We start from the raw sequence: 21,454 nt of genomic DNA on the forward strand, positions 1-21,454 counted from the left end.
AGCTACAGAAACTCAGAGTCTTCAAGAGACAAAATGGGATTAAAGAATATTTTAAATTTACACCCTTAATTTGGCAAGTGTGTTGACCCTGTAACAAGAAGATTCCTATCCCATACAAAGTATAATTGTTATGAAACCTGCAGAAACTGGCTATTCAGTAAAGCTAATAACATCTAAAGTTGGCTTCAAAAACTTGATTTTTGCTAAATAATTTATATTGGGGGGACTTTTAATGCTGCACATCCACTGAAATAGCAGGAGGGAACAAGTGGAGTCTAAGCATGTTTAAGCAACTGTCAGGGTGCAGAGAGGCAGGAATAGCTTCATCATGCCAAATCCCAGGAATTCTGAATTTGGCCTTTGTCAGACTATTTGGCTTCCTTCTTATCCTGAAAAAATATGTTTGTGATTTTTCCTTCTGTTATGCTAATCCTTTGCCACTAAGGTCAATGGAGTCACAAAGAAATATGGCAGGGACAGGTTATAGAGAATCAGTACTAGAGCTCCTATTGAATTTAAAGATATCTGCTACAAAAAGCCTTTGCAACTCTGTGAGTAAGAAAAAGTGTCTTATTGCCAGGCCCTCAGACTGTGTCCTTGGCATGCTTCCAACACTGCTTGGCAGGAAGGAAAATGAAGTACCAAGAACTTATCTCAAACTTTGAACCCAGCACGTTCTCTTGAACATTAGCAGTAGATGAACAGATCAGTCATACCTACACTATGTCAGGTTCACACTAACACTAATAAAAATCTATACTATTGTGACAGAAGGATTCTCAAGGAGATTGGCTTTCACCTATTCAACAAATCCCTTTCTTACTACCTTGAAGAGTAAAGAGCCAAAGTTGTATCTGTATCTTCTAGATATTCCTGTTTGGAAAACTTGAAGTCAGCAAGGTTGGTGTCTTGTTAAACACAGCCACAGGCTTATCCAGCATCTGTGTAATAATTTCCAACAGAAATATGTGCATCACTTGTGGTTTTCCTGTTCAGTTTATTGTAAGCAGAACACACTTTACTGTGATGAATAATAGAAAGTAACTAGCAGGACGATGCTGCTGTGGGTTCAGGCATGTAAGTGAGCAACGCACAGTTTCTGAGAGTGAATGTTAAAATGTATCTCAAAGCTATGTTGCAATGTTAATGCCTAAAACATCTCAATGGATTCTGTTAGTGAGCACCACCATTACTAATCAGTTACAAGGACATTTTATCCTGTGTAATTTGCAGGTTTATATGACTGTTGTCTTATAGTTATCCAGCTGAAACAGCTTGTCAGAAATGCATTCATAGATAAAGAGTGACAGTTGCCTCTTACATCTATTCAGGAAGCTCAAAAATGAGATTTTCAATAAAGGGAGCTGATATAAATTTAGGCTCTCTGTTTTAATCTCATACACAAAACATGACATGCTTCATTCAGCATTTAGAATACCAGCTTAGTGCACAAGCACTGGCAGCGCAGCGGGGCCTTTTTTAAGGTGTGTACATGATGTGAGCCAGCCTATCTCTGATTAGAATCAAGATCAACAGAAGTAAATTCTGGTTAACTCTAATGCACAGCCTGCTGTCAGGAAACTCTTTGTAGTTTGAACCATCTTTTACCAGTAAACATCTCCTGCTGAATTTCTTCACTGATGTCAGAATGTCAAGTCGCTGTACCATCACAGCAGTAGGACTGCTGTACAAACGCTAACATGAAAAAGGATAAAGTGTGGTACACTGCATATTCCCTTGCAGAGCTTCAATTGCATTTTGTTCTAGAGGAAAATGCTATTCTTCCTTTCTCCTTGAACATGGTTTCAAGCAGGTGAAAATCATAATTTGGAAGTGACAGAGAGGGAAAAGATGGCCTTATTTGTAATTGGTTCTAAAACTCTACTCTGTGATTGCTGCACCCTGTCCTGATCATGGTTAATGACAGGCTTGCCTCACTCGGGGTTTCATGGGATGCTTCGGCTGTGGCTGAATAGTCACAATTGAGTAAACTGCCCCTGGTCAGCTGGTCCACACTAACATGGGGGGAATTTCCTCTTAGCCCATCAGCAAGATGAAGTAAAGCACAGTCACATAAATTTATTTCATTAAGAATTTAAGACAATGTGCTTTATCTCAGGCTGTGAGGTAAAAGCACTCACAGGGACATTCATGGTATTCAGTAGGTATAAGGTAACTCCTTATATGTCTGTAACTCTCAATTTGGAGAGAGAGACGAATGGAAAGCAGAGGCTGTCCCCAAAATTGTGCTGTATGGAAAAAGAGATGGATGTTTTGCCTCTTCACAAATCTCCCAATATTCTTGCAGGTTCCCACTACCAATCTTGATCTTCTTTTCATTGTGTGATTGAACTCCTTCTCCTCTCACTTTTCCACAAAGTTTTGACTCACACCGTACATACCACTTCTCCAGAGAATCTTTTTTACCTCCTACCATCACCTATCTGATCCTTTTACTTCTTTCATAACATGTATTATTTTGTGTGTTTTCTGTCTCCTTTGCCTTGCTGCTACCACAGAAAGTAAAGGCTGGTGAAAACGCAACAAATTTTCCTTCCAACAGCTCCATGATCTGCTAGAAGTCCCACTGAGCTATAGACTGGAGAGGAGTTTCAATCCAGGAGCAGCACAACCCTGAAAGCTCTGTATAGGCCTGTTAGTTTACAGCAAGTAGGTTTTTAAATATATGTACAAACTGTGAAGAGAAATGTTAATAGTGTACTTCTCTAGTTTGGGAGGTGAAAGTTCACAAAAGTCTCTGAAATATCTTTGGGTTCAAACACTCCTATAAACCAAAATAATAATACCTAATCCCATAAAAATTAGCACAATCACATACCATACACACACAAACTCATTAGATTAAGAAAACAATTTTTTAAAGCCAAGGGAATTCAGAATTAATACTGTATGTGATACCTGAATTTCACCCTATATTTTATGATGCAGTTGTAGTGATGCAGCTCTAGTATTTACCACATTTTCTCTATTGTATATGTCTCTCATACATATTTGTCTCTCTGCAAAGGGTGAATCTGAATAGGGGTGTCAGAGCCTGTAAATAAACTCTTTGAACTTCTCTTCTCATGCTCAAGCTGGTATATGTATTCTTGCTTGTGCAACAACTGTCTGGTGTGTAAAATAACATACTATCCTATATTACAAATGAAGCCTGAGGCAGACAAGTCAAGTGATTTGTCTAATATCGCACAAGAGGTATGTAGAAGTGAAGGGAATCAAATCTGCATTATCTACATCCTTAATTACTGGATCATGATTCACAGAGTTAAGGAAGCCATGCTGCTTGGAGAACTGGAAAAAGGATTTAGTTTGTCATCATATTTCAGTGAAATGCCAAGAAATTTTCTTAAAACTTCTTTACTTTGCAGTTGATCATTGACTGCACGTAGTCAGCAGTTTTTGACCCTGTGGTTAGATGTGCAGAAAATTTGAGTGAATATAGCTGCAAGCAAAGTTTTGGAAGCTTGGCTTCAAGTCCTTCAGACTACAAATTCTGAATAATACACTGCCTATCTTAAAATGGCCACCAGAATTAACTGAGTTTGCTTTTTTTTCAACCTGTACACACCTTGCTGTAGGATGTGAGCTGTTATCTGTATTTATTTGAGAACAAGAACTATCTTGTGAGCGAGTGTGACAGCTAACACACTAGTCCCCTGTCGTAATTGAGGTCACATATTGCTGTATTGCCATGCTGATTAGTTTTAAGGGAGTTATGTTGAAGCAATGATGATCTGTGGGGAAGGAAATCTAGGTATTAAACCACCCACATAATCCAGATCTAAATATAGAAACCACCAAAATATCTGCAAAAGTTTCTGTCTCATGATCTTAAACTATCTGAACTCTTGATTTTTCCCACTTCCCACGTACGGTTTGTCGTAATTTCTTGTGGTGTGCTGTCAAACGTAAGTTGTAGGTAGAAGTGAATGAGAGGTTTCAAGTCATTTAACCTAATTAATTTGGTCCTTTCACGAAAAATATTCAGCCAGATTTCTTCAAATGGATTGGAGTGTAAGCACTTCCAGAAAGAATTATGTTCAAGTTTCCAATTTGCTTTGCTTATGTATTGGAGAAGGTGAACTTCTTCAATCAATTAAATGTCACAGAAAGTCAGTCCAAAAATTTCATTAGCACAGGTGAATTCCTTTGAAAATAAAAGAGAATACTGAGATACAAATAATTGTCCAGTTCTTTTTGAAAAGCCCTAGCCCTTGTCTTCCAATGATCTGTTCGTATACCTGAAGGTATTTAAACAGCAGAATTAGAGGTGTGTCCAATGTGTTTTACTCCCAATCTTATTTTCAGGCCCTACTCTTGTTCATTTTACCCACGACTACTTTTTCAAAGCTGGATGAAAGCCTGATATTCAAATTAAATTTTCAGTTTCTAAAAACAAGTTTGAAATGATGCGAGGCGTACCCTGCTTTTGGAGAATGTCACAACATAAGTACTTCTTTAACTGGGCTTTGAAACACCTTCATTATAATAATGCTGCAGCCCTGGAAATTTTAATGCCTTTCTGGCACTGCAAATCCTCAGTCTTCCATTTATGCCATTGCTGAGCACAGATATCATGTGACTTTTCCTTCATTTCTATGTGAGGGAGCTGTAAACAGAACTAATTTCTCCTGATTTATGGAAGGCTTATTTTACAAATAGGCTTTACAGGAACACTTTAAAGCATACAAAAAAGACTTACCAAAGAGAATAACTTGGTCAATCTACAGTCATAAAAGAAGCAAGCAAACATAATCAGCTCCTGAGCCAGCTCAGAATGTCCAGAAAATTAATGTTCCCCAAAAGAAAAGTCATTTGAATTAGCTACAGAAGAAGACAAGGGATATCAGTCCTTATTGTATGCACTGCTACCGATCACTTAACGTATTCTTGTAACTTAAAGTCAGTAAGGATCCCAGGGTCATTCTTAGGTTGTGGCTTCTTTACCAAAGCCTTAGCCTCAAAATCCTTGTCAAATTAGTCATGTGGGTAGCGCTATAATTTCAGCTTCATCAGGAACACTGAAGAAATCTGAAGCTAAGCTTGCTTGTTCTTCTGAATAAAGATGAGCACACATAAAAGGTATCCTGAGCTAATACAAGCACAGTGAAGATTAAACATTTTGACTACAAACAGGAAGCTTGTCACCAACTCAATAAGCACAAGATCAGGATAAAGTTTAGGTTTCAAAAGTGAATCTATGCAGAACTAAAACTGCATTACTTTGTGTAAGGAGATAAATTGCACTTATACGTTGAAGGCTTGGACAGGAAGATCCCAAGGCACCTGATGGCTTCATTGGTCAAAATGTTCCTGTCAGCATCAAGACCTAATGCATTAGTACAACACAGCCTGTATTAGCTGATTCATTCAACAGGAGTGCTGCTCAAGCAGAGTAATGTATACCTTTTTTTCCTGCCTTTTATAGTGTATGGGAAGAAATGATAGCTTTGAAAATGTAGGGGTTTTAACACAAAAATACAAGAAGAAAATTGTCAATTGTAAAATATCGGACTGACAGAGGATCACAGAAGGATAATATCACAACATGTATATAAAGCAGCAGACAGACAATGCAATCTATTTCTTTTGGTATGCAAAAGTGCATAATTTTGGCAGTTCTAAAGGATTCTAAGAGGAAGTTATCTTTTCATCAGTTTGTTATCAACAACTGCACTTAGTTTAATTATATTTTGACTCTGAATCATGTTTTTTCATGAAGCAGGTAGCATTCCTTTTTTCTATTAAGAATTCATATGCCATTTACAAAGAACAAACATATCAAATGCACAATTTTCCCTGCACTTTCAACAATTATATTCCCTTTCACACTACATTCATGACAGTAGTCCAAAATAACCTTTCATGTCTCTCTTTAGCGGTAGCTCTGTTGTACCTAAGAGCTATGTCAGAAGCAAGCCCATGAAATCTGGTGAGGTCAACTGAAATTCTTCTGCAGTTATCTGTAGCCATATTAAAGATGTTGTGGTATTTAAAAATATCTGCTGCAAATAAATTTACCTAATTACCATTCTGCCTTATATACACTAGCAAGTACCAGCAATCCAACTTTACAGAACACTGCAGCAATGTTTAGAGGGGAATTTAGTAGAGTTAGGTATACATGCCTCTAAGATTAATGGAAAATGTGGCATAATTTCCAATATAGCTAAGAAAATTCTAGTAAGGTATTAAAAATATGAAATAGGACGAGATTTAACAACAGCATCAGATTTTTCATGTTTTTTAAAACCTGCTTTGAGACTGCATGGTCAAAATCACCACAGATGAAGATATTCAATTTTTCACATTACTATACAAGAAGTAGCAAGACCACTGTAGAATGCCGAATGGCTGTGGCAGATATTTGCTATCAGCACCGTGCAATATTAAGGCTGGACGCTCTCTCAGGCTCCTGTCTTCTAAGCACAAAGCTTGAGAGATGATGCCTTGCACTTTGAGAGATGATTTTCTCTCACTTTTTGCATTTAACTGAAGAAACCTACACAATATTTACTAACTTCCTGATGTAATAGTTAAATAAAGCTCCCTGTGACAGGAGCCAAAGTAAAACTCTACGGACATTGAAGCATCAGAAAAGTGAGTGCACTTTAGTTCACTAGCATTTGTACCTTTCTGTCTGAGTCCATATTTGCTTGATATTTCCAGGAAAAGTAAACACTGAAAATTGAGTCATGGGTCTTGATTTTTCCCGCATTTAAAATCAAAGCCATTCAAATTTCACCAGCATTTGACTACAACAGACACGCATAAATATATCACAAATGCCACCCCCTTACGAGGCTTAAAATTCAAAATAAGCTTTCACAAGGTTTTGGAACAGACTGGGAAATAGTGAGTTTCCTTGAATTTAACCATGTGCTAGATCCAGTGGTAGCACTGTTCCTTTTTGTCAATCAGTTCACGTATCTCTGAAGGTTCTGCAGCCTGGAAAAAACGGGGGAGTTCCTATCTATCTCTTTACCTTGCAAGAGACATGCTGAGTACACAGGGTGAAGGACTGAGCTGGTGGGCTGATGCGGAGAGGAGGGTAACAGACCAAATTGGCTAGAATGTTATAAAAAGCAACGAGAAACCTGTCAGAGGGCTTATAAATGAAGGTATGATAAGACAAAAGAGAAGCAGCTGGGGACAGTTTCATATCTTAGAAAACAAATCCTATTTTCATGTCTCAGCCACAGCTTATCACCTGAAAACCCATCATCACAGTCTTGACTGTGCTGTTTGCTGCCACGGTCTCGGCTGCTCTTCATCTCTTCACTGAGCAGATTTTGGGCCTCAGTTTGGGTACCACTGCTCAGGACTTCCCAACACCAGTAAAAATTGATTTATACTTGTTGAGGATCTGGCTTCCTACCTTGCTACTGAAACAGGAACAAGTAAGAGCTAAAGCTTTTAAAAGGACCACTTATTACTGACACTGAAGCAGACAGAGTGACCGGAGCAGTAGAAAATTGGTATCTCAGAAAAGCAATCTGGGGATTTCCAGGCATTGTTTTTAGTGCTATATTTGTGCCAAATGGGGATTCAGAATGTAATTGAGAAAGCTCTTCTAACACATGTTCATGTGTCTCTCAACAGAAAGACATTAGCTGAAGACAGAAAATAATGCAGAAAATAGTCAAATTGCTTAAGAAAATTGAGCAGCCAGAAAGTCTATTAAAGCCCACAGCATTCTACTAAGTCCCTTTAAGGCCACAGCATTCTAGTGCACAGGAGAAACTGCTTGCTGAAATGAAACCGAAATCTCCCCGCAGCCATTCTCTGGGCTGTGCAAATGGCCAAATGCAACTCTCAGCTTTGAAGCTGAGAGTTCGTGCTCTTTCTCCCCACTCCACTGACTTAGAGAACAATGATCAGTCACTGGTATCACAAGAGATCCAATAGCCTTCGTAAAGCTCAAGGCAATATATAGCACCTCTTTGGGAACCAAGATGATCAGGAGCAGCAGAGGCAGCACAGGGTGCAGGGTAAGAGCAAACACAGTAAGCAAGCAAGGCTGTTATGGTGCAATCAGGAATCAGAACCATTTAAGTAGAATATGTCAGGAAAAGTTGGGATAAGACAATATCCAAAAAGAGAGCTGAGACTAAGGGTTTCTTCATCAAATGAGTGTCAGTGTAGACATGTCTACAAAGAGTCAAAGGGAGATGCTGAGAAATGGCTTGTGTGGCAGGAAAGCTAGCCAGACCAGGAGGAAAGCAAAAAGCCACAAGGTTGCTGAAGTGGCCATAATAACAGGGCTAATGCAACCGTGATAAGACCATAACACATTCCTGAAAGGAATATGGACAGAATACATACAGGCATCGGCATAAAGTCACTTACAGCTTTTGAAGACTGATTGTTCATTCCACCACAATGTAATGCATTCATATTGAATAGAAACCAAACTTTTGAAGCTTTCTACTCTCCTTTCAACCTGAAAATGTGAGAGAAAAGTAATCTTGCTCTGCAGCAGCCTTAGATTTTTTTCTTTCTCCTCACAAAAATCCATGTTTCCTCTAGCCTTGGGAAATACCTTCACCTTTTCATTCTCACTGAATACCAAACACAGGTTGCAACAAGTAAATATTCTTATTGTATCAATAACTAAATTGTGTTCTGTTAAACCTAACCACGCTTCTAAGATACTGTGAGAAACACACTTCCAGTAGCTCTCTGCTGATTTTTCACCAGTAGAAAATGTCATCTCCTCTCCCTTTTCTCTAAAGGGTGCCTATGTCATCCTACAATCACAGCTTCCATATTGCACAATTACTGGAGAGTGGATGGGTCAGCCAATGAAGTAGCGTGTGTTGAGGGAGAGGAGAAAGGGACTCACGAGCTTGTGTCTCTCTGTCTCAGGCTGTTCAAGACAGTCTGGGAACCCCTTTGTGAAGAGCACCCTTCAGCTGTGACCCCACCATGTGCTTCACTCTGTGCCTGTTTCAGGGCCAGTCAAGCCCATCAAGCTGTTATACTTCCCAGGTTTCTGACTGGAATTTCCATGATTTTAACTAGATTTTCCATGCCTTACGTGAGGTTGCAAAAGCCTTACACACTTGCACAGGTTAAGAAAAAACAACAGAAGGCTGAAATGACTTGTATAAAGTTATATGGACATGGCACTTCTAAGTATACACTTTGGGTAGTAAAGTTCTTAGCATATGAATAACAGAAGGGCAGCTTCTAGTAACCACAATTAAAAGAAAAGAGAAAAAAAAATAAAAGCCTGAGCCAGACAGCTGAACTGTCTGTGCAGGGCTAAGCTTGAGGAATAAAAAGAAGTATAAAAATAAATAGCCTTTCACATTAAGGTCAAATGGTTGTTAAAGTGGTGTCTGGACAATCTTTTTTCCACCCACTGCCTGATTTTTAGCTGATTCATACTATTACAAACACCGTCCTGGATCACTCATTTCTCTCCCCAGTATACTTTGTGGCTAGATGAAAATATGCAGTGTAGAAGTTCCTTTATCCAGGCATACATTTTTGCTGAAGTATTCAGTAATTTTTAAAAATACATTCTTCCATTTTCTAAAGAAGAACTATTTACAAATCATATCCTTCTGGGGAAGAATATCAGTAACAATAATTTCACATGGCAATCTTGACACACCAAAAAAAATCAATGCCCTGTGTTGCCCCTGGCAACTTTTTGATCAACCACTAATTATATTGTAAACAGCTGAACAATGCAGAAAAAGATGACTTGTGTCTAAGTTACCTTTGCACAAAGTTGCTAACAGTGCACTGTAGCTATAAACCAGTAATGCAGCACACTCAGTTCTGTATTTAATTAAAAGAAAGAAATGCAGACTTCTAAAATGTTTTCGTAATACATGAAGGTGGGCAGGATGGGTGAGGTTTGAGTTGTCTCCAGCATCCCTGTGCTGGAGGCAGGCAGCTAACACATTTATTGTGCACCTAACCGGGGAAGCTGAAGCAAGGGTAGCTGGAGGAGTTTGGTGAGCCTTTTGTAGCTGAAGAAGGATGTGACTTTTGAAGTTTTTTCTTACAGTTCTTGTTTAGGTGACCAGTTTGGGTGATCTTTTTATTGTTTTAGGTGAAACAAACAATGGCAATATGAAACACCATAAGGGAGGCTGTGTAAAGGGCTGAGGAGGAGGAAAGGAAGAAGAAGGGATTGAATGGAAAAAAACAGTAGAAAGGAATTAGGATCACGCATATTTTGTCTCTCTGAATAGCAATCTATCATGATGAGATCCAGGTCTTTTTCCTTGTGATTAAGGGAGAGCACTACTTAATTTACTATCTGCAATTCAAGCTTTAATTAAGGGTAGGCTAAACCAGCTTTGCCGACGTTGCTGAGATGAGTCTGGATAATATCTATCCAACCTAGATATCTGTCTGTTTCCCAAAGCAGGTCAGCCACAGTTTGTTGATGGAACAGCACAGTCTTGGATCTTAGTTTTGCATCTACCAGTTTTGCTTGTTTGTCTCAATTCAGGACATACCAACTAGTATTTCAGTAGTACATCTCAGGCTATCTCCTCCACATCATGCTGCAGTAAAGATAATAGAGTAGTAGCCAAGCCAAGATCAGCCAAGAAAATGAAATGATACTTTACTCATAGAATCAGAAAGAGTATCATGGAATATATTTGGTTTACACTAATAAGTAAATCAACATCAGAAAAAACATCTGCATCACCCCCAATGTCTGATCCCCTCATAAGAAAACCACTTATGTCAGCTTGTTTGATTCTTAAAAAGCAAAACTGAAAATCCAGCCTTTGTAATCTTCAATTGAACCAGTTGGTGGAATGCAAATGCAAAGAATGAGATGTCTTGCCATTCCCTGTAATCTGAATCTAAAGACACTAAGCCCACAGAGATACATTAAAGTCAGGGAGCCCATCAGGAGAGCAGATGGCAAAAGAAACAATAATGCAGAAAAAAAAACACTAAACCTCTTGCTGGCACTTAATAGTAACATGGGTAGGACAAATCTCACCAGGATAGAGAACATTAACAGCCTGTTTGTGACAAAATGAAATAAAATTATTTGAATTGACACACTCTCATAAATCTGACCGACACATCTATTATTACTATTTTGCCCTGGGACTTCAGCCTTAACTTGTGATGCTGAAAGCTGCTTTCGTTAGAAGCAAACATATGATGGAGCCCAGCACCCCTGACACAATTCAGTTTCTATGGAGTCCTATTTACAGGCAGACAGGAGGACTCACCTGACAGAGCACAGCCTATGTTCACAGCTACCGGCCTATTTCTGCCAACAGTCTGCCCTGAAGCTCTGTCTCCAGGGGCTCTCCCTGGGAGTCTGCAGTGTTGAGGCTGTCCTGGGTTTCACTGCTGCACCTTTCGTAGCTTTTTATATTGGTAGTTTGCTTTCTCTCTCTTTTAATTACAGTTCCATCAATTAAAGCTTTAGTCTTTCTCTTTTCTGTGTCGAATCCCAGGAAAATCTTCTGAGCTACTTTCAGCTAGATAAACCCCATGTTTCAAGTGGTGCCTGTTGTTAGGTGTCATTGAAAAGAAACTGAATTATTACCTCCATGTGTTCAGAAATACGGCTGCTATAATGACCCCCACACTTAGGTGTGTGCATCTTTCCTTACGACATATGAGCATACATTAGAGGAAATGCTGTTTTCATCAGGAGACCCTCTGATCTAAGGTTATGGCTGCTCAGGTCTCCATTTGAACACTCAGCTGGCAGGTTTCAGCAGGTATCTTGCCTCCTGTGGTTTAGATGCACTTTCCTGGGATCTGGCCTCGTTGCACAGTGACAACCAGCTCTACTCCTTGGGCACTCTAGACGGAATGGGCATAATGGGAAAAGAGGCTCTTTACTTCTTTCCTCATATATTTCAGTCAACCAGTCATCCTCCATGTGCTTACCACTATGTGGAGTGCCACAAGACCTGCTCTGCCCAGTAAGAAGAGGGAGAGAAGCCTCATTGCAGTGTCCATATTTTGTATATCTCACCAAGTAATGTTTTTCTCAGTTTTGTTTTTCCCATCCTAAATAGCCTTCAAAAAAAAAAAAAAAGTCCAGCTATTAAAATAGAAAAGCCTCCTCCAGATAGCTATCCAGAGAGATACTTTCAGACCAACATTAAACTCTACTCCTTTGTATCTGGCCTTAAAAACTTCTTGCTGCCACAAGGGTAATTGCAGAAATAGGCTCCACCAGCTGAGCTGATCCAAGAAGGCAGAAATGCCAATGCCTCTTAGACCTCTGACATTTGTCTAAATAACTTGTGCCCTTTACTAATAATGCAGTGACCTCTAGGGGCCTTATCCAAGCCCACTGGCTTCATTGTCCCTCACTGACTTAGCCCAAACTTCCAGAACATTTTCTAAGCCTGGAAGGATGAGTACTTTATGTACAGATGAAAAACCCAATGTGTGATGAGAAACAGAATAGCCTAAAGCCTTCCATCTCAATGCTGCTGATGTCTGCATGGTTAAAAATGAGCTACCTAGGGCTATATGAACCCCTGATGTTAGCCTGAACAATGCATTGACATCCATTTACCTGAAATCTTGATTTGGTTTATCGCACTTCATAACCACATGGAAGTTGACAGCATCTCTTTAATGCTGAATCAGAGCAAAAAGTTTCCACTTTTTAAACACATCAGCACAAAAGAAACCACTTCCACTTACCCAGGAGTACTGTAGGTCCGTATCAGTTAGGGAATATGTAAGATGTGGCTGATGAGAAGAGCAAGTACAGTTTTCCCATTCTTCTATTTTCGAAATTAAGAAGTCACAAGGACAGAGCTGATTATCAGGAAATGGCTTCCAGTCACTCCACAAGTGAAATTCAGTTTCTGAATGGATTGAAATAGTTCCTAGATTATTAAGTCTGGAAGTGTATGAGTGGCCCAGTGACGCAGAAATAAAATCTGCCCTTGTCTCAGCCTCTTCTTTTCTCCTCATGTTGTCTTTCCATGTTTTCTTTTCCTGAGGTTTTGTCAGTTTCATGCAAGAAGTTAGTGCTTCTTCATCCTCTTCAGAGAGATAAGCATCTTCTAATGTATCTTTAAAAATGCAGACACTTCTGTTATAATGTGTTGCAATTCATAGAGAAAATAGCACATATTTTTCTTAAATGCTGTCTGTAGTATTCTACATAATGAAAAAAGACAAGGACTCCGTAAAAAACAAATAATAATGATAATTTGGGAGATACAAGGGATTTTTTACTGGGTCAGACATCTGAGCCAAAAGCAAGATTTAGTCTCCATTTGGTAAATTTGCCTTTTTCCCTCAAAGGCACTGGTTCTGCACTGAATATGAAAATTCGCTGAATGTTGTATTGCTGCACAGTTGCAGAGAACATGAATTTAGCTTAAACATTGGAAAAGTTTGGAAAGCTTTTCTGTGTAATTCCTCTCTCACCCCTTCCCATACTACAACTGTATGTTGTAGTTACAAAGTAGTTGCTGAAATCTAAATTTCTTCATGTGTTTCAGCCCAAGCAATGACTTGGCTGGAGCAGTAGTTCATCAGACAGTTTAAAGTCACTTTGCTAGTAACTGTTTTGAAATAATCATGTACACAACTGCATTGTACAACAAATGCATTCACTGTTAAATTAATGTTGGCAAAACAAGTTCAGCTGAAGACAAGCTGCACAGTTAGATCAGTGACCCATAGGAGAATACAGAAAATAACCTGAGCTTAGCATCAGTTTAGAATTCCTGTGTCTTATGGCCCTAGGCAATCAGGTATGATGAGAGGCCATCTTGCTTATCACACCACAGACCTTCTTGTGCTCCCAGCTGCTACTGACTCACGGATTAACACCGAAAGTTATCTCTTTGCATTTGTGAGTTTTACCTTTCTGATATGAAACATGATACAAAACTAGGAACTACTCTGAAAACAAATTGCCCCCAGCATGGAAGCCCCACTGTTATACAATTCTATTTAGCTAAAATCCCCACTTGCAAGATATACTGTTACAAAACTCATGCTAGTGTGACAGGAAACAGGTTTTCACACTATGAGGAAGTCAGCACTAAAGTGGTATCACAGTAACATCTCAGTTGGGGTTTGAAAATTGTGGGTGGTGAATGACAGACCAGGACAGGATTGTTTACAGTTATGTTCAATACAGTGTCAATTTGCCAAATGCTGGAAAGAATGCTGATATGATACTTCACTTACTGAGGGGGAGCAAAACATGTTTGACATCCTCTAAGCTTTGTGTACTCGTTTTTTTGGTTCGAACCAATTTCTGCAATCTTTTTAATGTTCCCATGGACTCTGCTTTATCATCTGGTTCGGTACCCTGGCAAAAAAACCCAAAGTTGTTAAAAGTATCCAAACCCTACACATTAAAAACTAAGGGTAGCATGGTGCTTATTTTGAAAACGTTAAAGTTTCAGGTTCAAAGACTTCATCATTTACACAATGCTTTAAAAGTTAGGCACTTCCTTACGTGGGATCATTAAATACAAAACCATGAAAAAGGCAAGTCACAAGAAGAATCAAACTTACGTGTTCATATTGTTGTTTGCATATTACTTTTTAATAATACCCCAGTATTATTTAATGCTTGATTCCAGATTAGTTCCAGAAAACATTTTATTATATTCATCCACTAACATTATCCAGAAGCACTGTGTATGCACAGAAATCCCAGAGGTGCATTGAAATCTGTATGGGAGTGTGTTCTGAAATACCAATGTCTTCCTTTTTCAAGGCCTTACTTGCTTGTCTAGATTAAATGCCAGCAATGTAAATGACAATTCAGATCTGTTATTGTACATTCCAACAGTGTCCTACTGGAGAAACTCAAGATTAGGGTACTACAGCCTCCTAGAGCTGGAACTTTGTGAAGACGTGTCCATCTCACAAGCTTCCACTAACGTTAAAGCAGCTGCTATCTTGCAAATCAGTCCAGAATCACTTGAGTTTTCTTGAATCTGAGTCTTAACTTCCCCGTGATCTTCAGAGAGAAATTTCATATTCTGACAGCAAATAACCTCTCTTTCACAGTCATTTGCTGTGTTTCGTATGGGATATATGCTTTTCATTAGAAACCGAAAAAGTATATGCATTAGAAATTAATAAAACTGGAATTCACTGATGGCTACTTTTTGGATCAATACTATCGGCTTCTATGGACATTTTCCTATTTACACTAATAACAAATTTGGCCTATTGTGGCAATGCAGCTTTGGCAATATTATGAGTGATTAAGTGCTTGTGCTGATGTTATCAGAAGGTAGAAATGCAGAGACCTCTATTGCACTCTCCCCAACAATTAGGTCACACATAACAGCTCCTTTCTGCATCCTCTTATGCATAATCCTTTGAGACAGTCATCATGGAGTTTGCCGGCACAGTCTAATGTGTAGTGGGCAGGCTGTTTAGGGATGGGTCTCAAGAGATTCTGAAATCCTCAGCTTTCGTTTGGGTTAGAGGCTTTTAACTAAGTCTTACTGTGAAGCACGTCTGAAGCCCCAGCATTCACATATTATAAGTTACATCTACCCGCTGTAGCAATGATAAGGGAGAGGGTGTATGTCAATTTCAGGTTTAAAAAAAGACCACGGTTCACTTGACAGATAACTGCTTAAAAAGATGGCTGTGCTTCAAGTGCCAAAGGTTCAGATATTCTTCTATGAAGACATGATGTTCTGTAAGCAGAAATAGAAATCCAAGACTTATATGCCCAGGCAGAGGACATTTTAATGTGTATTTAGTTAATTTTGTATCACTAGAAAATTGTGTCAAAATTATAATAAATTAAAGCAGAGTTAGTGAGTCTAAAAATAGGTGTGATGTTCCCCTGTATATTTAGATGTTTGATTTTAAAACTTGAAAGGATTTATACCAAATTATTTGCACTACCAGTTCATCTTGGTCCAGCTATAAATTGGCATGGAGATTTAATAATCTACAGAATCTGCTATATACTCCTCATGTAAGACCAATGGACTAACAATATTAGAAATTGTCTTGAACCAAGCATCAACTAATGAAATAAACATATACCCACATGTGTAAAGTTACACACACAGAAATCTAAAACTAGTTTCTTTTTTCAGGCACTGTTCTGATGAAATATTCTTAGCTATGTAAAACATTATTACTACTAGTCGTAGACTATCTCTAGGTACACCTGTAATAGTCTCTTTCATGGCAAGATTCCACTCATGCTGGTAGAGCTATAGTGGCTTTTTTCCTTAAAGATAGGACCTTACGACTCCTAAGGTCCTTCTCTTGCTAAACACATTGAGCAATGCAGAAGTTTCCATAGTGAATAGCACTTGGGTTTAGATTCCTTTCTTCTCAGTAGCATCTTACATTCCTTGAAGCCTGCAGACTGTCCTGGGAACTGGGACTGAACCACAGGTATATAGCAAGAAGCCAAAGAGTTGAATGTATACACCTTAGCATGTCTCCCATGCCTTTTGTAAGTCATGGCTACGTTAGCATTTTAACTTTGATCAGGGGCATATATTTGAAGTGAATTTCACAATAAACTGTGTTTTGGTCTCAAAGAGACACAGAGTTCATCACAAATGAACTTAAGATGAAAGGTGCTTTCCAGAAGTACAACTGATGAAATCCAGCTATTATTGGATGTCCAACAGAGAGGATCTGAACACAGGTAGAGCAGCCATAATGCATATTGTATGGACATCAGTTCATCAGCACCAGCAGTTCTCCTGTGCTGATAGATACTATTCTGTGCTGGTTACTAATAAAGACAATAGATGTGCTTTCAGTTTCTGCTATTTGAAGAATTTATTTTGTAGACTCATAAAACCTAGTGGTTTTGGGTTTAAAACTCTTTAGGTCTTCTTGAGGACCTTAAATGTAGGATAAGAGGCGTAATGGTTTTAAATTGAAAGAGGGGAGATTCAGGCTGGATGTAAGGAAGAAATTCTTTGCAATGAAGGTGGTGAAATACTGGCACAGGCTGCTCAAAAATGCTGTGGAATCCCCATCCCTGGCGACATTCAAGGCAAGGCTGGATGTGGCTCTGGGCAACCTGATCTAGTGAAGATGTCTCTGCCTGTGGCAGGGGGGGTTGGACTAGGTGACTTTTGAAGGTCGTTTCCAACCCATGCTATTCTATGATTCTATCAGGTCTCAGAAGATCCATGTTAGGGTTCTAGACTGCTCAGGGCCCTTTTACAGCTTGTATCTGTGTATTCATCAATCACTGTGGGCCAAATGCAAACATCCTTAGATTAGTCATGTTCTCATTTGTATTCCAAGTCCCCTCTCCCCCCTTCCAAATTCAAGATAGCAGGACTGCAGTTTTACCTTAGTTAAAGAGGGAAATTGAGGTGTAATTTTTCAGTCTCTCATTGTGAGATGTCTTTGCAAAATAAATCACAGTGGGTTTAAAATGCTAATATTGCTCTAATTTAAAATCTTTTGTAGCAATAATCATTTGTTCACTTATAAGTAACGACACAAAAGCAACATGATGACTTTGAGTTATGATCTGGGACTTTCATCATGGAGACATCAAGATAAATGGAAGGTAATCTATTCAGATAATGTTATTAATGGGAAAATCTAATCCTCTTTACCTTAAAAGCACTCATTTGGTAGAGTCTATTGTTAGTGAAATGTCAGAAGTGCTTAAATAATAAATACAGTAACCCCCTTTTATGGAGAAAAAACCTCATGTAATATTGGTTAATGATGGGACAGCTTTTAAATACACTGTATTTCTATTTACCTAAGCATTCAAATCCAGAAGTTTAGCTGCCTATCCAAACAGAGGTAAAACATTTTTTGATGTAGAAATCTGACAGACTATCAGGTGAACTGACCATCCTGTCTCACAGTTTTAGTGTGTGTCCCAGCAACCCTCAGCCACAGCTTAGGGAAAGCATGCATAAAAGTGAGAAAAACCTATTGAATGTTATGCTCTGGTTTCAGATGATTTTCTTTCTGTTTACATTATCTGGAATCTGGTATCTCTAGCTGCTGCTGTTGAGGATATCAGAGAAGTGCAGTGACAGCATGTGCAGTGCTACTGGTTGGACCAGTAATGTAGACTAACTTGGAGTATGCTACTTTCTGGTACCTTCCTTCTCTGTGGAAGGGGAAGGATGTTCCAAAAGGAGCTCTGGGGGAATATTGAAGACCAGTGCACAGAGCAGTAAGTCTCCACTCATTTAAAATACATTTAAAGACTTCTAAATTTCCACCCTTCTATGTTCTAAGGTCAGAGCATTTGCTCACTTGAATATTATAGCTCTGCTTTTGCCCAGTCTATAAGCAAAGCTATCTATAAGGAAAGAAATCTCTCATGAATAAGAATATTCTTTATTTCCCTGTTTAATGGGTTTTAGCCCTGAAAAATCATGTCACATCACAAATAGAAACAAATAATGTAAAAAAAAAAATAAATCACAGGCTGCCCTTTAGTTACAAATAATTCCCATGAAGTGTGCATGAATTCCTATGGACAAAAATAAACATTTTAAAGATGCACTCATAAAAATGTATTACGGAAAAAAAGACCTAAACTGTGTCTGTTAAACTGTTTCCAGTTTATCCAAAGATATTCTAAATACTTTAGAAATCTTTGCTCACTGAGATATTATGGGGATTAACCTGGTGACAGAAATTCAGCAACTTGGAAGCTAAGTGTAAAACGCTGTTGGTCAGATTCCAGCAATCTCAGTCCTGTTGAGCACTCTCTTTCCTGGGTGTAACTGCATTAATTTCGATAAAAGTACTTGCACAGCGTGTCATTTTTCAGCATGAAGAATTTAGTCATGGCAGAGTTTAATCTCTGTGATTTTTCCTCAACGGGTTTGCCTTTCCCAAAGAACTGCAATGATTTAATCATGATTACCTATACATTTAAATTCAGAGTAAATTGTAATAGTGAGAAGACAAAAAATACTGGATGTTTACTCTGTCAGTGGTGCTATCATGATTGTATCATTATTGTTTAATCTCTGGAACATTCCAGGATCACCCTTGCTTCACAGAATGAATATTAAAATTATACATCACGATAGAGAACTTTCTGCTTTATTTATATGAAAAGCTAGTTCTGTAAAATACATTGAATTTGGATAAATTTTATGCTACAAAATGTCAGTAAAGCCACAGTCGAGTAATATATAGACAAACACAGTACAAATTTCTTTCACTTGAGCCTGCCCCCTATACATATCTGACCTTTATATATTCTCATTATTTAGTCTGGTACTCTAGCTACACAAAAATGACTGCAGAGTCAAACTAAACAGGCTAGGATTATAGGCAGATTTTCTCCTGGGAATCACAAAGCAATAAGAATAAGTTATTCTATAAAAGATAAAGAAATCTCATGATTTATAATAAGGATATAGATAAAGACCTTGGCAAAATAACACACAGTAAAGGCAATCCTAACTAAACCATCATGTTCTTCCATGTTGCTGGCTGCTGATGAAAAAAAAATGAACAATTTTCATGGCAACTCACCATTTCACTGTTACCAGCCATGCTTGGAACATGAACTTGTGGTGGAATCCACTGCTCATAATTTATCACCTAGATGGTAAGAAGAGTAAAATAAAAAATCCAACATAAATAAGATAAAAAAACATAATTAGTATCGTGTCACTGAATACAGATTGAGAGCTCGGCAGTCTTTCAACCCAGTGCTGCGTGCATATAAAAGCAATGGCTGACATACGCTAGCTGTTAGCCATTGAAATCAGTTTGATATTGAGCTGTCTTAATTTCTTTAGTTATCTGGGACTCACTAACATCTTGGAGACATCACAGCGTATATGGTACAATGGCAGAACCATGCATTATCTCATGGGATGTTTCCTTCCTCAGCGAGCAGGAAAGCCACAGAAGGCTTTCCTCAGCAGCAAACCCCCAGCTGAGGAGCAAGTGTCACCAGTGCATTTCTAAAAAGGGTCTTGTTCAGTCTGCCTCATTGTGTCTGGGATGTTGAGCCCCAAGGGTGTGAATTTGAATGGGATTAACAATGCAGAAAAAATGGGAGGATCCCCAAAACTAAGCACAGACAAGACTATATACACTTTCATCATCTGCCCATAATCCATTTCTTGGTCATAGTGTCCTCATGCTAGGAACACCATGAGAATACACTTTCCCTGGGGCACTGATGCAGTTCCTAGAGGGCAAGCATGACAGTGCTTATAACTTATCAGTGAAAGTAATGAACACTAGCCTTTTTTCTTCATGAATATGAATGACATTTTGAAGGCTGATTGCAACCTAAGAATTTACGTGAGAAATGAGGCATGAAACATTTTTGAAAATGTATTAGCCCAAAGACTGCATTACTTCATATTTTATGTCCTTCCCAATATGCTACAAAGGGTTTGAGCCATTAAGGGAGCCCTGCTAGACATGAACAAACAAGAACAAAGATATGAAAAATAAATGCAGAAAGTAAAGCTATTTTTGATGTTAAGGTAGTATTACTAGAGTGCTGTTCATGCTGTGTCCCTCAATCTGTATTTCTGTTTTCCAGCACTTACAGAATGAATGGAAATAAATGAGCATCTACTTACAAAAGCACTCAGGGATGCTTATTTGTTCTCTTGTTTTAGCAAGAGGATAAAAAAAAAAACCACAACAAACTATAATATTCATTCTTTATGTTAAATGAAATTCCCAGTATTTCAGTTTGTGCCTATTGCCTCTCATCCTGTCACTGGGCACCACTGAGAAGAGTCTGACTCTGTCTTCTTTACTCCCCTCCTCAGGTGTTTGTACATAGGTATAAGATTTCCCTGGGCCTTCTATGCTCCAGGCTGAACAGTCCCAGCTCTTTCAGCCTCACCAGGTATGACAGGTGCTCCAGTTGCTTAATGATCTTCACAGCCCTTCACTGGATTTATTCCAGCATTTTCCCTCTTTGTTTTGTACTTGAGAAACAATAAGCAGAACCATTACCCATATGTGGTGGGTCAGCTCACCACTGCTGAACAGACAGGAAGAATCACCTCCCTCAACCTGCTGGCAACTCTGACTAATGCAGCTTAAGACACTATTGGCCTTCTTTGCTCCAAGGACACATCACTGGCTCATGGTCAACTTGGTTTTCACCAAGACCCCAGGACCTTTTCTTCAAAGCTGCTTTCCAGCCAACTGGCCACCAGCCTGTATTGGCAGAAGGGGTTATTCCTCCCCAGCTTCAGGACTTTGCACTTCCCTCTACTGAACATCATGAGGTTCCTGTTTGCCCAATTCTTCAGTCGTCTGTTGAAGGCTCTCTGTTGGGCAAGCACAACCTTCTGGTACGTCAGCCACTTCTCCCAGTTTTGCACTGACCACGAATTTGCTGAAGGTGCACTCTGTCCCATCATCCATCTGAACAATGAAGATGATAAACAGTACTGGACCCAGGATTGACCCTTGTGGTAGATCATTAGGAACTGGTTCCCAGTGGGACTTTGGGCCACTAATCACA

General features: G+C 38.9%; 1 protein-coding gene across 1 annotated transcript in view; it reads right to left on the reverse strand.

Annotated features, from left to right (window-relative positions):
• SAMSN1 (SAM domain, SH3 domain and nuclear localization signals 1) overlaps positions 1–21,454 on the reverse strand; it is a 78,309-nt gene that overhangs the window by 39,958 nt on the left and 16,897 nt on the right. Inside the window, exons 6-8 of the mRNA XM_062622092.1 lie at positions 19,483–19,551; positions 14,194–14,317; positions 12,685–13,061 (exon numbers count right to left, since the gene is read on the reverse strand). Coding sequence (XP_062478076.1) covers positions 12,685–13,061; positions 14,194–14,317; positions 19,483–19,551 — 570 coding nt within the window. The remainder of the gene's footprint in view (positions 1–12,684; positions 13,062–14,193; positions 14,318–19,482; positions 19,552–21,454) is intronic.

The sequence above is a fragment of the Pezoporus occidentalis genome, unplaced genomic scaffold, assembly GCF_034315485.1.
Source record: "Pezoporus occidentalis ecotype Australia unplaced genomic scaffold, CSIRO_AGI_Poc_V1 ctg24, whole genome shotgun sequence".
NCBI lineage: Eukaryota > Metazoa > Chordata > Aves > Psittaciformes > Psittacidae > Pezoporus > Pezoporus occidentalis.